Consider the following 18,097-nt stretch of genomic DNA (forward strand, 5'->3'; position numbering starts at 1 on the left):
ATCAGAAGTTCAAGGGCATCCTTAGCTACGTGGCAAATTTCCAGGCCAGCCTGGGGTCTCTGACATGGGAATACAATTTCATAAAGGAATTATTCATAAAACAAAGAGTACCTGGAATTTTTGAGAAGTGAAAAGCTCAACAGAAGTGTCAGATGACGTACTGGCTGGTTTTATGTGTCAACTTGACACAAGCTAGCGTCATCAGAGAGGAAGGAGCCTCAGTTGAGGAAATGCCTCCATCAGATCCCAGTCTAAGGCATTTTCTCAATTAGTGATGAATGGGCCCAGCCCATGATAGGTGGAGCCATCCCTGGCCTGGTGATTCGGGTTCTATAAGAAAGCAGGCTGAGCAAGCCATTGGAAGCAAGCCAGTAAGTAGCTCCCCCTCCATGGCCTCTGCGTCAGCTCCTGCCTCCAGGATCCTGCCCTGTGTGAGTTCCTGTCCTGACTTCCTTCAGTGATGAACAGCAATGCTGAAGTGTAAGCCAGATAAACCCTCTCCTCCCCAACTTGCTTTTTGGTCATGGTGTTTTGTCGAAACAATACAAAGCCTAACAAAGACTGATGATAAAGTTGAAAAAAAAAAAACTTTGCAGAACATAGAAGGAAAGAGCTTGAGAGGGGGGTGGGGGTTCAGTCAGTTCAACAGCGCCAACATCCAAACAGTAGGCCTTCCAGGAAAAATAAAGGAAGAAAGTGGAGGAAAAGAAATGGCAACATAATTCCTTTCCAGACAGGCCCTCTGGGGACATGGGGTACTGGTCCCAAGGTGACCTAAGTGAAAGTGTGTCGTGTGGCCATAATATAGGATGGAGCACCAAGGATGGACAAGAACACACAAGTGCCATCTCACAGCAAACTGGAACAGCTCTGAATTCAGCAGAAGCTCTGGAAGGCAGGACCCAGTGAGAGGAAGAAAGCATGGCCAACTATGATGGGTTGAAGGCTTACATCACTGTAGCAGAATATTTGAAGGTGTGTTACTTTTGTTTAGGATGCATTTGTTTAACTCTGTGAAGCTGCGTTACTGTGCCTGTCTAAAACACCTGATGGTCTAATAAAGAACGGGCCAATAGCAAGGCAGGGGAAAGGATAGGCAGGGCTGCAGGCAGAGACGAATATATAGAGGGAGAAATCTGGAAAGAGAACAGATCAAGAAGGAGGCAGAGAAGGAGGAGGAGGACTCCAGGGGCCAGCCACCGATCTACACTGCCAGCCACGGAGTAAGAAACAAAGAAAGGTATTTAGGAATAGAAAAGGAAAAGCCCAGAGGCAAAAGGTAGTCGAGTAAGTTAAGGAAAGCTGGCTAGAAACTAAGCCAAGCTAAGGCCGGACATTCATAATTAAGAATAAGCTTCCATGTGTGGTTTATTTGAGAGCTGGGTGGTGCCCCCCAAAAGAAGAGCAAACAACAACACATCACCCCCAAATTCAAGTGCTGAAACTCTAGCTCCGACATGACAATGGAGGAGTTGGAGGTGATTTCCTTTAGAGGAGGTCCTGATGGGATTAGGCCCTTATAAGGAGAGGAGGTGCCACCAGAGTCCCGTGCCTGCCACCATAAGGACACACCAAGAAGATGGCTTCTGCAAGCCAAGGAGAGACTAGGCCGGCAAGTACTCTGACCTTGGACAGCTAGCTTCCAGGGAGTTTGTGGTCTACCCCTCTCAGACCGGGCTCTTTTGTTGTGGTAGCCTGGGCCGGCTAACACACCAAGCTGGAAATCAAGGCTGCGTCATGCCAGCTGAACTTTTCACACATGCAAGTCCAGTTCCCCCCAATCACTTCCTGCACCCCTTTCCACATTCTCCATGTAATGTGAGAAGTTAAGACGTGAACATAGTAAGGGGCACAGGAGCCCATGAGGATAGGAAGAGAGAGACTCAGAGGATCAAGCTCATGATTGGAAGGCTAAGACAACAGACCCGAATGACCAAACAGCTGGACAACGTGTGCGGACTGTGAACTTAGACTTGGATAAATACGAAGTTCACAATGACATACAGACTTGTGCTGCGTCACAAGGTCGTGAGGGTATCGGGATGAGGAGTGTTCTAGTCAAGCTGCACCAGAGATGAGGAGAGGGAGTGGTGCCCCGTGTCCCTTGGCCATTCTTACCTTGTCATCATCCTCACAGGTCATCACGTTGGAGAAAGGGATCTCAGCTTTGAACATTTTCCGGCAGTGCATGAGCTGCACCAGCAGGTAGCAGACGGTCTTGAACTTCATCCTCTTGGCTGGTTTGATATCCGAGAGAATCAAGCCAGGAAATATCTATCCAAAGACAAGGGTGGGGGAAGATATGGTCAATGAAGCAGATCTTGACTCTCAGGATGGAAACGTGACCTTAATAGTGATAGGAACTACAGGGCACCGAAATTAAGTGGCCTGGTACCTCCTGCATGCCAGGCATCCAGAAATCTATGTACTCCCTCTCATGTGTGCACTGTCAACTAAACCAGTACCTTCACATGAACAGGCCCACTCACCTAACCCATCACCTGAACCAGAACCCGCACCTTCAAGAGCACCATCTCCCACCTAAATCGTCATGTGAGGATCTACCTATATCTGAGCACACACCCTCACCCAAGCAAACACCATTGCTGTGGATATCATTCTATATAAATGAAACACTGATGGCCAGTGACCAGGCAGGAAGTAGGTGGGACAAGGAGAGAGGAGAATTCTGGGAAGTGGAAGGCTGAGGGAGAGACACTGCAGCCACCGCCAGGACAAGCAGCATGTGAAGATGCCGGTAAGCCACCAGCCACGTGGCAAGGTATAGATTTATAGAAATGGGTTAATTTAAGATAAAAGAACAATTAGCAAGAAGCCTGCCACGGCCATACAGTTTATAAGTAATATAAGCGTCTGAGTGATTATTTTATACGTGGATTGTGGGACTGCGGGGCTTGGGGAACCTGGAGAGTGCCCTCCAGCAACACACCGTCACCCGAGCACACACCCTCACCCGAACACACACCCTCACCTAACAAGCATAGTTACCTGAACCCCTTCACTCGCCTGAGTTCGCCCCCTCCTCTGAGCCCACCCCTCATCTGTGTCAGAACCCTCAATTTATTCCAGGCCATCCAATCAGCTCGAACCGTCACCTGAGCCTTGGAAGCATCTCTGTCCCCCTCAATCCTGACCACATCATTTTTTTCCTGGCTGTGTGACGTGAAGCATCCAACGCAGGATGGTCAGAGCGTCCTCTTGCACAGCATCCGTAAATTTACAAAGATTTGTACCCCGACCTCTTTCAGGAAGTTCATGGCCACTATGCAAAGGAGTGAGGGGCCACAGAAAGGACAAAGGACCCAAAGTGGCCCAGTCATCCCCAGATTGCTGGCTCTCCAGACTCTTACCAACTCTTGTCTCTTCTCCCCCTCCTACAGATATGATACAAAGCCCTGCACCCAATATATCTCAGCCCACATGGGAGAGCAGGAGGTGAGAACCATGGTTTCTTTAAAGCTCTGCTGGGCCAGGCTGTTTCATGACTGAACGAGGGGAGCGGGCTGTCCACCTTTCTCCGATGGGATGGCACAATAAAGAAGGTCTCGATGTTGTGAGTTCTCAGGAAGGTGTTCCTCTCGTGGCCATGACCTGGCTCGACCTCGTAGTCCCCGTTCAAGCACGCGAGGGTCGTCTTTGTGATGTGAACCTTCCTATGAGAGAAGGATACAAAGCTGAGTGTGAACTCACAAGTGTGGCTGCGCAGGGTCCTGGGTGAGGCACTCACTTGGGTCACAGCAGAGGTTGGGGCAAGATTCCGGAGGCACACGCACTCATGTTCCAATGCGTGAGTAACCTGGGAAAAAAGGACTGGAAGGCCCAGGCAAGCCAAGTGATGGGGTGCACAGCCAGGAGGGCAGGATCGGGTTGGCGAAAGCCACAAAGGATCAGGAAGAGCCCCAACGGAGAGAAAGAAACAATCAGAAGTTTGTAATAAAGAAGATGAGAACAAAGCAGAGTGGAAAAAGAAAGGGGAAGACTTCACAGCCAGCCCAATGAGGAGCTGCAGGTCCTGGATGCGGGGGCCAGAGGGCAGAGGGCCGTGGGAAATGCTAAGGGAACCTCCACCTGCTGCTTCTCTGCCAGGCCAGCTCTTCCCTAGATTTTCTGAATTCCCTGTAGGAGAAAGCCTTGAGTTCATGTTCAAACTCTGCAGCTGACTGAGAGACAGGGTAAATGGGCGGGGCATGAATGACAGTCACTAGGGGAGGCTCTAAAGTCACAGCATTTTCCATGCTGAGGTGTGAGAAAATAAAACACAGAAGTAATAACAAGGCATGAGAATACCCCATGTACCAGGATAAAGTCCCCATGCACATCTGGTCTGACCCACACTGGGTTTCTGCAGATGTGCACTGGACCTCAGCCGGGTCCTATGGAGGGTCAAAGGTGAACCTACCCAAGTACCCTCAGGATCAAACGCTTGAAATGAGGACCCTAGCAAAGGCGCTCGGCCACCTTCCACCCAAGCTACAACTTACCCAGGTAAGCCAGCAGCCTCCATGACATTGGCCAGGGTCACATCATTGGACCAGACATCGTACTGCCACTTGCGTAGGCCCAGGACTCCACAGAGGACCCTGCCGGTGTGTAGCCCGACACGCATGTTCAGGTCCACTTCAGTAGCTTCGGCCACGGATCTGTAACACAGGTACAGGGCATGGGGCCGAAGGCTGCCTGGCAGGGACCTCAGTAGGCTGTCACGGCTGCACTGTGAAGCCATGAGCACAGGGGAATAGGCTGCTTGGGTTTGTGATGTGACAGGTACCAGGGGGTCTGATCAGAGGACAGCAGCACATCTCTGCCCACCCGTGAGCTAAAAGTCAGCCACATCGATGGGCAGCAAACTCTGTGAGCTCCCCACATAGCATCCTCCTGCCCCTCCCCACCCAGGGAAGTCTCCAAGAGGAAATGAGCCCAGGACCTCAACGGAGATCTTCTGAGGAAACAGTCTGGGGAAGTGGACGAAGGCAGAGCACGTGCAGAGGTAATTAAGGACTTGGGCACCAGCCAGTCTGGCCAACTGAGGATACACCACTCTTGGTCCCTGAGACTCAGTGTCCTGGCGTGTGAGTCTGGCTCTGGCAACATTAGCTCTGACAATGTCTGGAATTGCTTCAGAGCTCCCCTGGTGCACCTCAATGCAGGAGATGTAAACCACCTCCTTCCAGCCTTTTCTATTCCACTCCTAGAGAACACCAAAGGATGCTCCACGAGGGACTCTGGGAAGAACACCATCTCCTTGTCACTGAAGGTGCCAACCGTGCAGCCTTCAATGAGCCTCTGCCTGCTCTATCCTCCAGTTTGTGTGGTATCACCTAGGAGGATGTTGCAGGTCACATTTTCAGTAATAAAAGAGCATGTATGGATTGACCCTGCCCTGCATCTGGCTAACCTTCACCCTGACTTCTGTTTACAAACTGCCCACCCTGCTCCCACCTGGAATACATGCACAACATATACCCACACCCTCTGGCCTTCCCTTGGTCCCCACCAGGTACTCCCCTGAGTTGTCTTTCAAACAGGACAGCTGCTCCCTGCCTCTGTGCTTGGGCAGGCAAGATGCAAGAGCCAGATGCAGCCCAAGGGCAGGGTCCTGAATTCCTAGTGCAGAATCAGTTTCAGTGATCCCAGAAGTACATGTGGAAGTCAGACTATTGCGAAGTCTTTAAGATCCATTTTGTTTTTCACATTTTGAATGAAACTTTTAAAACTTTAACTTTATTCCCAGTGGCCTGCCAATCTTCAATAAGAGACATTGAAATGAAACTCTAATAAGAAAATCTGCATTTTCAAACCCACATGAGCAACATGAGCAACGTTCGTGAAGACACCTGCCCTTCATGTTCTGAAGCACATTCAGCATCTCTGTTTCTGAAGTCACAAAAGGTAAGGCAGCCTGGGGACTGCCAGGATATGCATTTGCCCGTGTCTACAAATGCCCACAAGCTCCCTTAAGCCTTCCGAACCAGCTGTTTTGGATCCCTGTGAGCTGGGATCCGCCTAAGCTCACAAGGCCCCACATGTCTGGCACCTAACACCGTCTGCCAACACTCAGTCTTTCCTGGCAGCTTCTGCCTCTGGTATGTCAAGGCTGGCACCACCGAATCCATAGCACCCTGGAGAGTGTCTTCTAATGAAACAGCCCATCCAGCTGTTCTGCCGTGGCACCTCTTGGCTCCCTTATACCCAAGCACAATTTGTCCAAATCCAACATAAACTTTTACTTCCTTTCCAGGACACCAGGATTTCCACAGCCCATCGGCTTTATTCATCCTATTATTTCTTATTTCTGCTCTCAGAGTGACTTATCTATCACAAGTATTTTCTATGTTGGAAGAATGTGGTCCTGACCCTGTTTGGTGCTGGATCCCAATAGGAAGCAGCCAACCCTGAGGCACAGGGTCCTTCTCCCCTCTCGGTGTACATAGATCCTGGCCGACATAAAACCCAGAGCGTAGATGAAAGGACGAATCTGCGTTCTGTTCAACAAGAACCTGCTGAGTTCACATTGCTTGGCCATTCTTCCAAGCACCATGGATACAGCTGTGCACACAACAGAGAAAAAATAGAAAGGGTGGAATGGGCAGAATTCCCCAGAAGCAGAGATAACACATGTGCCTGAGGCAGCCTCCAGCCTCCATCCTCGCATGATAGAAGACTACAGCAACCCCTTTCCACCCAATGTGTTCAAACTTGTGCCTTCAACACAAGGGCTCCTAACTTCCCCTCCCGGGCCTCCGCTTCACCATCTATAAAAATGCAATCATCGGCTTTAATATACATGCTCAGAATCCCAAGGTCCCCTAAATATTATGCCAGATTTTTTTTTTTTTTGTAGTGAGTGGAAATTCGGAAGTATATAGCATTCTCCACCCCAGAGAAAACTCCAATTAAACACATCCACAAGGCTGACTCTAGAAACCAGAAGCCAGGAATTAGACAAAGCAATCCTCAAGGTTAGTCTGTACTGAGAGACTGGCATGTGCTGTGGCTCACACACAGCCAGGTGAAGAAAGAAATGCCTGGGTATAAGAACGTTAGCCTAGAGACCACGGGCATCCACCAATGACTTACTGACGGGGCAATCTGTCCTCACCAGCTCAGAGGTGGGTCACTGGGGGGAAACCCGTGCATTTCCCAATTCAGCAGAGCAGCTCAAAAGCAAGGCCAGGGCAGATAATATCTATTTAGAAAGAAAGCACTTTGTGCACTTGGAAGGCACGTGGAAGAATAATTAGGTCACTGTTCCCATGTCACTTGTGCCAGCAGGGGCTTCCCTGTGACGTGGACAGACTTGTACAGGACCACGGGCAGCAGAGCGGAGGGAATCCTGGGGAAACCCTGCCGCAGAGGGCCTCCCTCTTCTTGGGATGGCTCCTTCTGCCTGGGAGCTGGTGAATCATCCCCTCCCGAGGCTGCGGAAATCCTCCCACTCAGCTACGGCATCTGAGAGACGCTCAGTCCTCACAACCACCACGTCTCCATTCACAGCCAGAGAGGACGAAGCGTTCGAGGAAAATGAAACATCACCCCAGACTGGGAACCAGGAACCCACAAGCTCCTCTCTGGCCTCAGCAACCAGAGGTCCTGGGGTCCGGTCCCTCAGGGAACGTGGAGGTCTGGTCCACGGTGGGAGGGGAGGGGTATAAGCAGAAAGGGGAGGAGGCACAGACCGTGTTGGATGGAGGATGGGGGGCAGGCTCAACTACTTCACCAGCGGCATGCCTGCCCTCATGGGCATCTGGGCACAGAGCTTAGGAGGAGTTATTTTCTGAGGCCTGAGCAGCATAGAAATCCTTAGATGCCCATCAAAATAAGGCCACTGGGGGGTGGAGTGGGAGGTGTCCTAGCCCTTCAGATATCTGCCAGCCCTGGTACAACAGCTGAGGAGATGGCCCTGAAGCCCCTTCTTCTTGGTATTGCATTGCAGGGATATAAAAGTGAGGAACACAGATGCTCTACACTTTAGGGGGTCCCATTCCCATTCTGGGTCCACTCCAGGGCTGCCTGGGATTGCAGAAAAACAATGTCCTCAACCTCTGAACTAATCAATGACAAGACAACAGGCATGGAGGGCCTGAGTTTAACAGTTAGAAAAGAAAAATAAAGTGAATGTTTCTGTCTACTTTCCCCATAGGAATGAACAGTCTAGGAAGTAAAATAACCAGATTGTTATACAGTCGTTGACAAGGAAAGTGTCCTGACCCCTCCAGCCTGGGGAGAAATCAGGACCAGTCTAGCAGACTTCCATCTGCATTCACACTTGGAGCAGGGCCTGCCCTGACGGTACCCTTCCTTGTCTGGCCCATGCTCCTTCTCTGCACAAGCCCATCCTATATGCACAAGTGTCGGAATGGACTGCCATGCTCCCAACAGCCAGCAGTCCTGGTCAGGTTCTGCCAGCAAAGCCTCGTTTGAACTTAACAGCTGATCATGGAGACCAGACCCAGCTGGGTCAGAGGACAGTGGCCTCCCCATCACCCTTCATCATTGCACCATGCATCCACTAGATGCATGTGCAGGAAACAGTTCCAGAATCTTCCTGCTAGTCTTTGAGTCTCAGAAAAGCTCTCTGTCCAGTCAGAATTCTCAAACCTACAAAAGACCTATGGTTCCTAAAAAATGGGCACTTCAGGCCCACAGACTGAGCTATTTACTGGTCACTGGGACATACTGTCCATCACTCGGGGACATTTTAAAAAAAGAGGTCATTTCAGAATCAAAGAATCCAAACCGTTGAAGCCCGCTAGCTTCTTCTAGATACTGGGAGGCACCTCTGGTCCAGATGGCTCCAGACAGAAGGAAGACGTAGTTAAGGGCATAGGCACTGCCCCCCACATTGGGGCATTCAGCACAAGGCCCAGCATGGCATCCTGCACATGTATGGGCTCCAGCGCTTCACTGGTTCTCCCGAGGTCTTCTCCAAGAGTCACAGTGTTTCCAAAGCTCCCAGATGCCCCACTCCAAGGTCAAGAAACAAAACCACATGAACACCCTGCTTTGCCTGGACATGCCTGTCGTCCAGATAAACATGTTCTGTCTTGTGTGATTCTGCGCACCCCTCTGAAACAGGGGCACAAGCAGGCTGGTATGGCCATCAGGGAAGGTGCCAGTTGCCATATGGAATCTTCCTGGGAGATCCAGAGGCCAGCCAATGCTGAGCACACATGGGCCATCCCTGGCTCTGTGCAATTCTCACGGGAAGAAGGGCTGTTAGATTCTCTTGGATGAACTCAAGCTGCTTGTTCCTTCCCGTCCAGAGCCAGAAATTCAGGTCACAGAAAGACTCTAAGCTCATGGGATCTCGAGGCTGTATGACTATAAGACGGAGTGGAAAGCAGTCCAGGAAGGCAAGGCAAGGCCGCCAAGCCTCAGGCTCTCCAGCCTCTCATGACAGAGACAGAGACACAGAGACAGAGAATTCCAGCTGAAATACTGGAGGAACAGTGAGGAGACCATGAAGCAGAGCAAGTTGGGCAGGGTGGCAAGGTATCGGCTCAGCCTCAGCAGGTGGATGTGGCACTCCACAGAAATGCCTTAGAACTGAAGCACGTGCCAACTTTATAAGAGAGACTGGAAAGAAAGGAAGGCCTGCGCCCCATGTGAGAAATAAGGCTCCTGAACTCGGAGAGGCCATGGAAAGCTGCCAGAGAACACAGGCAGGAAGGGCATCCAGTCTGCAGGGTACAAAGCCACTGTGAGCTACCTGGTCACCCCAGTCAGATGGAGCCCCCTGGATCTACATAGCACACCCTCTGTCTCAGCTCTTCCACCTACAAAGCCTCATTGTACCTGAACCAGGGCACACAAAACAGGACGTGGTAAAATATGCGACCTGTCTATACATGATGCATGATGGGAAGTGGAATGCAGAGTGATGTACTGTAGCCATGCTGGCTTCAGAAGGTAGCACAGGCCCTGATACACTGAGCCTGTCTTCTACATTTACAGGGACACACCCACTGAGGACACTGCCTCATTCATCACAAGGCCCTAACCAGTGGCATGAGATGGAGTCACCCAATGACTGTCTGTCAAATCCGCAGCTCACCAGCCACCAGGTTTCATCCATCACTTCTCCTTTTCTTCCTTTTGTTATGAGTATATACAAAGGTTAAAAACAATGGGTTCCATTATGACAATTTCACACATGGATAGATAGTGTACTTTAATTCATCAATTGTTTCCTGATTTAAACACCAGAGAGAAAAGGAGCGTAAAGACACAATGATGCTACCTCATCTTGGTTTTTCTGGCTTTAAGAATACATATTGTCTTTGCCTCAACAACCTGTCCTGGACTCAACGGGGCTCCTGCTGAACATCAAATTACCCATACTTGGAGTCAGAGTATGGTGCCATTGCATATTACATCATGTGGCATACATATGTAATACCCGATATAATATATGGCACAATACAGACACACACATGATAAATATGACACATGGTATTATGTAAACTATAGTTCGATGGTATAGGATGTGATACAGGCGAGGGGTGGTGATGACGGGACAGGATAGGTAACATGGCAGAGGATATGTTGTCTGCTTCCACACATGATACAAGATAATATATCATATGCAACTGTGATCCTTTTAATTTATTTTTATTATATGTGTATGGGTGTTTTGCCCGCATGTATGTCTGTGGGCCACATGCATTGCCCGCATGTATGTCTGTGGGCCACATGCATGCAGTGCCCACAGAGGCCAGAAGAGGGCAGGTGTCCGAGCCCCTGGAACTGCAGTTTCTGAGCATTGTGAGCACCATGTGGGTGCTGGGCATCAAACCCAGGTCCTCTGGAAAAGCAGCCAGTCCTCATAACCCACTGAGCCATCTCTCCAAACCCTAATAGTGATTTGATGTGACCTGGGACACACAATATAACATCCTTCCGGGGAACAATAGATAGTCATTGCCAGGCATCTTCCTCTTCTCCCTTCCTTACCCCCCTTGCGGCAGAACACATTTTCCAGCTGCCTTTCCCCGGGGCAGTGACTCCTGCATCTAGGGATTGATCGTAGGCACCAGGGAACTTCTCCGCTCTCATTTCATAGAGTGGAGCTCAGATCAGCTCCCGAGGGCTTCTGGCAGGAGCAGTCCTGGAGAGCTAGTTCCTGCAGAGCCAACTTGGGTGTTCAGGGCAGCCACAGTGCTGGCTGCTTCCTTACACCTGTCCCCAAACCCCAACTGTGTGGATGCTGTGTGTGTGCATGCCTGCATGCGGCAGCCACTTGACAGCTTCCTTGAGTAGCTTTTATGTCAGTACTTGCCACTCTAAGCATGAACTTTACACCACCACTTCCTGAGACCAGCTCATGGAAACTACCTGCCACTCCGCTGAGACATCTGGATTTGGACCCTCCCTTCGTCCATCAGTCCCACACCTGGAATACATCACCATCTCTGACAAGGCCAGCCGCGGCTGACCAAGAAAAGGTAGGCTGGGTCTCACAGGAGAACCCACTCCACGGGAACTCACATGCCCAGACTTCGGCCCCCTCTCCCCACAGAGCACCCGAGGCAATCGGCTGCCCAGAAGAACACTGGCTGGCTTTGAATGGGCTTGTGCCCTCAGCCTTCCTCAGTGCCTCCCCAAGCTCAGTTACAGAGGTCCCTTATGGGCACACTAGGCACACAAAGGATTTCTGTGCACAGAGCAATGCATCATAAACCGAGAGGAGGGCTCACCAAAGCATCACCTCTCGATGCAGGCGGGTCACTCTGACCCCGCCCCCTCCTAATGCTGCCTCAGCCTCTGCAGTCGGAGACAGACGTGGTCACGGCGCAACACTTACGTGATGGTATCGATCATGTCAAGTCCCATCTCCACACAGCAATGGGCGTGATCAGTCTTGGGCTGGGTGAGGCCAGACACACAGTAGTAGCAGTCCCCAAGGATCTTGATGCGGCGACAGTGGTTTTCCTTTGGGGAAAGCACAGCACAAGATCATTGACAGAGCTGCTGCTGGTGAGAATGCTGGTGTATGGCCTTCAGTGGCCAGGGTCAGGCTTGTAAGGGTGCTCCCCTCAGGGCCCCCAATACCCTCACTTCTTTCTCCTGGGATCGTGTATCTCTCCCATCTTCTCTATTTAGCTAACACCACCTGGACCTTCAAGGTCCAGGAGTAAGGCCACCTTTTAGGAATGTACCCCCATCCACTTAACTTACACAGTGCCCCCCCAACCCCAACCATGGTCCAGCCCTTCAGGAAGACATGCAATCTAGAAGGAAGTCCAAGCCATACCCACACAGAAGTCCCTGCCGCTCTGAACCTCCCACCTTGGAGTACATTTTCCCATTTATATTAAGAAATGAAGAATGCATGCTGAGTCTCCCATATCTGAAATTCCAAGAGCCAGAAGCACTTCCAGATCTTTTTTCTTATTGTCAGATTTAGAAAGACTGGCATAGACTTTGCTGGCGGGCATACCCAATCTAAAAGCTTCAAATTCCTAAAGTTTTTGAGTGTCACATGATGCTCAAAGTTTTAGCTTTGGAAGAATTTCACAGTTTGGATATTCAGGTTAAGATTGTTCACGCTGCCACAGCACCTCTGAGGGGACTCACTCACAGCGTCCCCTAGAACATCCATGCAGGGGGGGCATGGACACCCCTCCCCCAGGGAGGATGGGTGGATTTCAGTAAGGAGCAAGTTAGTCACACACTATTCTGAAACCTGACACATGATGACAGATCCACATATCATTGTGACTGTCATTTTTATTTCAAGAAAATCATTAGAATATGCAATTGCTAGAGCCAGGGAAATGACTCAGTAGGTAAAGGCCGTTGCCACCTAACCTGACCACCTGAGTTTGAACACTGGAACTCACAGGGTGAAAGGAGAGAATTGAATCCCGCCAGTTGGCCTCTAAACACGCGCACGCGCACACATCATGGCATGGCGCCCTTCCCACACATGCAAAATAAAAATTTAAAAAGCAATTAAGAGGGGTGGTAGAACACAGGAGGCATTCGAGGGGAAAAGGCTTACTTAGGGATGTGGAGATTCAGGAAAAGATGGATAGCAGGTGGGTTGGCAAAACTAAGGCTATGTGAAGAAACTATATGAAATCTAATAGTTTCTAAATAATTTTTTTAATATACTATATATTTTTAAAGGATTTGAACAGAAGTATCCTGCATAGGTGGACAACATGCTTCCAGAAGACATGGGTTATTAAATGAAATTTTCAGTGCCAAGCACTGGATACCTCTCTGAGTTATTGGTCATAGAGGACCCAGATGCATCCATAATAACACACACCATGAGAACTGCTCTCGGTTGCTCCCAATAACTGATGGTAAGACCTTAGTGCTGAAGACACCACTCACTTTGGATGCAGGACCTAGAAGTCAACCTCACCCAGGGAACTCTCCCTGCTGGCGAGCTTACACAGTGACAGAAGGAGTTATGCAGACTGCTGGGGGAGGCAAACATCGGGATGCCCTTACCCAGTGCTGGATGTGCAGGCTACAATACTGCCCTGCTGGCAAGATGTGCCCACTGGTGCAAGAGTGGCATGATGGTGATGCAGGTTGCTAACCACTTTCTGACCGGATACGAGGACCCCTGCGCAAGAGGGAATTCATGCCTGGCACTCTCTACATGGTCAAAAGCCCATGGCTGGAGAGACGGCAGGGAACTTACTGTTCCCTCGCAGGGAACTTACTGTTGCTATTTTCTTAAACGGTCATACTATACTCTAACATATATAGTATAAACTATACTATGGTCTACATATTTACGTTTAGACCATAGATTTGGGCTTCTCTCAACTTTGGCCAAAGATGTTTCCTTTTACAGTGGGTCGTGGTTAAGGCAGAGACTCAGAACTGGTTGAAGGGCTGAGTACAAATAACACTCAGTATTCAGCTGTGGGGAGGTCATCTATATCAACCTCCACCACCCAAGGCTCAGGAACTTCACAGAAGAGGGGCAGAAAGAATGTAAGAGCCACAGAATGGGAAGGAAATCTGTGTACAACACTCATGTCACATGCAGATCAACTCATAGCAATGATGTTATCTGTATAAGATCAAGCTGGTCGAAATCCCAGCATGATGGGTCAGGGGCCCCAGAGGATGCACCCCTATTGAAGGAGATGCAGGCAGTTAACCGGTGTTGAGAGAGAGTCACTCTCCTTTGGGGACATGGCTGCTGACAGGTTGCACATACTACAGTTGATGGCCTCACACCCATGTGCACATGGGCAGCACTAATTAGATAAAGAGGTACTAACAGCAATGAGAAAGAGGACATGAAATTGGGATGGAGATCGTTTGGGGACCAAGAGGGTGTTGGAGGGAAGTAGTGGTGGATGGATATGGTCAATATCCATTGTATAAATAAAACTTTCAAAAAATAAAAAATAATTTAAAAAAACACCACAGTTCTCAAACAGCTCCATTTCAGGTCCCCTTAACATCTGGAAATAATCAAAGCCATACCAAAAATAACCTTTGCACAGGTTAGTTATAGCTGTTGACATTTGCCCAGAAGCACCCACACTGAGACATTTTAAACAAATGTCTTTTAAGGTGATAGTTGCGAAATAAACCATTTGCAATGTTAACTAAATTCAAGTAAGAATCTTGCCTGAGATGACCACTTCTGGGAGTCTATGATACCTATTTTCAGAGCAGATAGCCAGAAGATTTGGCCCATGTCTGCTTCAAGCTAAGACATGCAGGAAGACAATGGCCTCACTTCCTGCAGGACATCTAGATGAGGACGGACTTCACAGACCATAAGACGCTTCCACTGCATCCCACAGCTCCACGACGTCCACTTTGAAAACACATCCACCATTCAGGTATAATTTTATGTTTGAATTCACAAACCAACTGTTCCCTGTAACGTTCTCAAATCCTGTAAATTAACAAATGCCAGACTAAGCAGGGGTCACCATTACACCTGGACAGTGAGGGGTCTCTAGGCCTCTCCATGGAAAGACGGTACCAGAGCTGAACACAGCCATAGCTCACTGCTGTCCAAAGCTGCCCAGGCCCCTGTGCCGCAGGGACTTCAAGAGCTATCTCCAGCCACCAATGACAATCTGAGAAGAGAGGGCCATTAGCCATGCAAATGGCCCCATGCCTGTTCCTTCCATCCCTGGGTCTCCCTCAGCACATGATGCCTCCAAAGAAATGGAACATCTTCGGAAGGACTGGCAAGTTTGGAATCTGACCCCAGCCAATACAAGTGTTGTATGGAGAAGACAAAAAATAGCACACTGTGCAGAACAAAGAGACATCACAGGGATGCTGAAGGTGACCATTACCACATGGTGCCACCAAGACAAATACGGTCAGACTGCCTCAGGCAGTGAGGTCAAAGTCCTTGAGTACTGAGGACCACAGACATGCACATATACACACATGCATGAGAGCCTTGTGTTCTCTGGGGAAACAGGCCGGAATAGTCATTTTAGAACAGCTGGTGTTACCTGGAGCCTGATCAGCGTATGCACAGGTCAGTGTAGGATCTCAGTTTATCCAGTATCACTCCAGAGCATGCCCCTCCCCTGCACCGCCCTTGCTCTTCCCTGTGCTTTCCCACCTGGCCCCCACCATGCTGGCAGACACAGCCTACAATAGACACTCACTGGATACACTGCTTTATTTTTAACATCAAAGGTCCAGCAATCTTTGCGAGCAATCTTAAGAGCTCAAAAAGATGTTTTTAGTTGTTCTTGCTGATTTAGATCTTCAGAAGCTTCTCTATAAATATAGAAAGTCTGGTATGGAATCACTGCAAGAAATCCAGAACAGGGCATCTATGATGCCTCTGTGGCTCTGTATTCTGACAGGAAGACAGGAAAGAGGAGGAGGAGGTGGGAGGAGCAGTGGGAGGGGAGAATGGGAGGGGCTTGAAGACATTCAGTTCTTGGGACCAAGGACCAGGGATCAGAGTTATCTTCTCCTTCCCAAACTGGGAAGGCACACACAAGCCTGCCCAAAGAACTAAGAAGCCTCATGCTTAGCTTCCCAAGTGTGGCCTGGAGGGCTCCAGACAGTTCTTAACCAACTATGGCCTTGCCTGGGTAGATAGCACAGGACAGAATCTAGGATGTCAGACACCCTATACCCCCAACAGTGGCTCTGACCCCGCAAGTCCCCGCAATTAATAAAGTGTGGGGGGAAGTCTTGAGGTCATAGTAAAGCTGTGATTCCATGCAGAAATGATCAAATTAAGACCTACCAATTTGCAGGTCTAGGAAGCAGCAAAGAGTTGAGAGGCAGATGCTGCTGCTAAGTCCAGAGCCCTACGAGGTCCAATCCCGCTACAGTCAGTCTTAAAATAACCTACCCAAGTGGCGCAGTTCTGAGATGGGCAAGCCCAGCACCACCAACTCCCCAGTACGGGGAAGGCAAGACTGGATTAATCTAGTTTTGTTTTGTTTTGTTTTGTTTTGTTTTGTTTTTTTACCCTAACTGTTGCATTTAAAGTCCGAAGTGGGGGCTGGAGAGATGGCTCAGCAGTTAAGAGCACAGGCTGTTCTTCCAGAGGACCAGAATTTGATTCTCAGCACCCAGAGGCTGGTTGCCCTCTTCTGGCCTCCATGGGCACAGGCACCCACCTGGCACACAGACAGGCAGGCAGGCAAAACACCCATACATGTAAAATAAAATATGTGTGTGTTTTTTTAAAAAAAAAAAAAAAACTTTAATTACTAAAATCAGACTGGCCATTCCTACAAAGATTGCAAGACAAGTTGTACTTGAAATAGGACCTTTGAGAACACCATCTCTATATGACAGGGTACAGGTGATGGGCACCGCAAAGGCTCACCCGCTACACCCACAGTTAGAGGGAAAGGCACAGAGCTCTCCCAGGGGATACATTAAAGTGGGTGGGAAATCGGAGGCAGAGGAGCTAAAAAAAAAAAAAGACCTCTGCACACATCTGCCCATCAACAGGGACCAGACGAGGCAAATACAGTCCCTGGTGGTCTCTCTAGTGTTAGGAAGGCCAGAGAGGAACAGGTCTGCATTGTAGTGTTGGGGGGGCAGGGGGAGTGCATGTGCCCACACAGGAGGAGCAAGATCAAACCCAAACACAGCACAGGTGCTTAACCACTTCTGTAGGAGGAAGCAGGTAGTAGCCTCTTGCAATGCATCTGCAGGATTTTCACTGTGGAACTGACCTTTGCACATATTTTGTATATATACTAAAAAAAAAATTGGGCAAAAAAGAGTGATGCCTAAAAATCCAAACCAAATGAAATAACTTAACTGTTACCACCTGGGAAAGAAGGTCTCCCAGAGAATTATTTCAAAGCACATGAAAACACCACTTCACTGTCTAGGGGGTAACCTCAGCCAACAACAAAAGCAAGCACTAGGAAACGTTAAGGTGAACTACTCAGTAGTCTTATTCTTGATAACTGACAGTGTCGTTTTGAACCTACTACCTAGAGAAGAGTGAAACAAATAGTAGTATTGCCTCTCTTCATTCAATTTATGCTACTACAATAGAATACTCAAGACCGGTAATTTATAAAGAACTGGGATGTACTTCTTAGAGTTCTCGAACCGGCTGAGAGACCCATGTTCCTCAAGGGTCTTCATGCTCCCCGAGTGGAAAGCAGGACAAGAGAGGGCATGAGACACAGAGGGCAGGAGGTGACCAAATTTGCATTGCAACAACCTGTTCCTGTGGTCACTAGCCCAAGACAGCATTAAGCCCTTGTGGGCTAATCACATAATAGGCCCCAGCTTCCTCCTTTGCTGACTAAGACATTAAGTCGCCAACATATGAACCTTGGGGTATATGTTCAAATCAAGGCACTTCATTAGAATCTGCAGCAGCAAGAAAAAGACACAAACATATAAATGAAGAGCAGAAGATTAAATGGATTAGAAATATCAATAAGCTTCTTTTTTTTTTCCAAGATAAAAACACAGCACTGCAGAGAACAGAACATTGTCTCTCTTATTTTGGGGACTGTGAGTAACAAACTTCCCTCGATGGCACTAGCTTCTATCTATGTGTTTGCACTTGGTCACCCCATACGTTAAATTCCAGGGGGGCAATCAAGCTCTGTATCCATCTCACTTGCAC

General features: G+C 49.0%; 1 protein-coding gene across 1 annotated transcript in view; it reads right to left on the bottom strand.

Annotated features, from left to right (window-relative positions):
* Adcy1 (adenylate cyclase 1) overlaps nt 1–18,097 on the bottom strand; it is a 128,280-nt gene that overhangs the window by 48,433 nt on the left and 61,750 nt on the right. The window contains exons 5-8 of the mRNA XM_028870541.2: nt 11,825–11,952; nt 4,503–4,661; nt 3,533–3,674; nt 2,119–2,274 (exon numbers count right to left, since the gene is read on the bottom strand). Of these exons, the coding sequence (XP_028726374.1) occupies nt 2,119–2,274; nt 3,533–3,674; nt 4,503–4,661; nt 11,825–11,952 (585 nt within the window). The remainder of the gene's footprint in view (nt 1–2,118; nt 2,275–3,532; nt 3,675–4,502; nt 4,662–11,824; nt 11,953–18,097) is intronic.

The sequence above is a fragment of the Peromyscus leucopus genome, chromosome 10 (genome assembly GCF_004664715.2).
Source record: "Peromyscus leucopus breed LL Stock chromosome 10, UCI_PerLeu_2.1, whole genome shotgun sequence".
In the NCBI taxonomy this organism is placed as follows: domain Eukaryota; kingdom Metazoa; phylum Chordata; class Mammalia; order Rodentia; family Cricetidae; genus Peromyscus; species Peromyscus leucopus.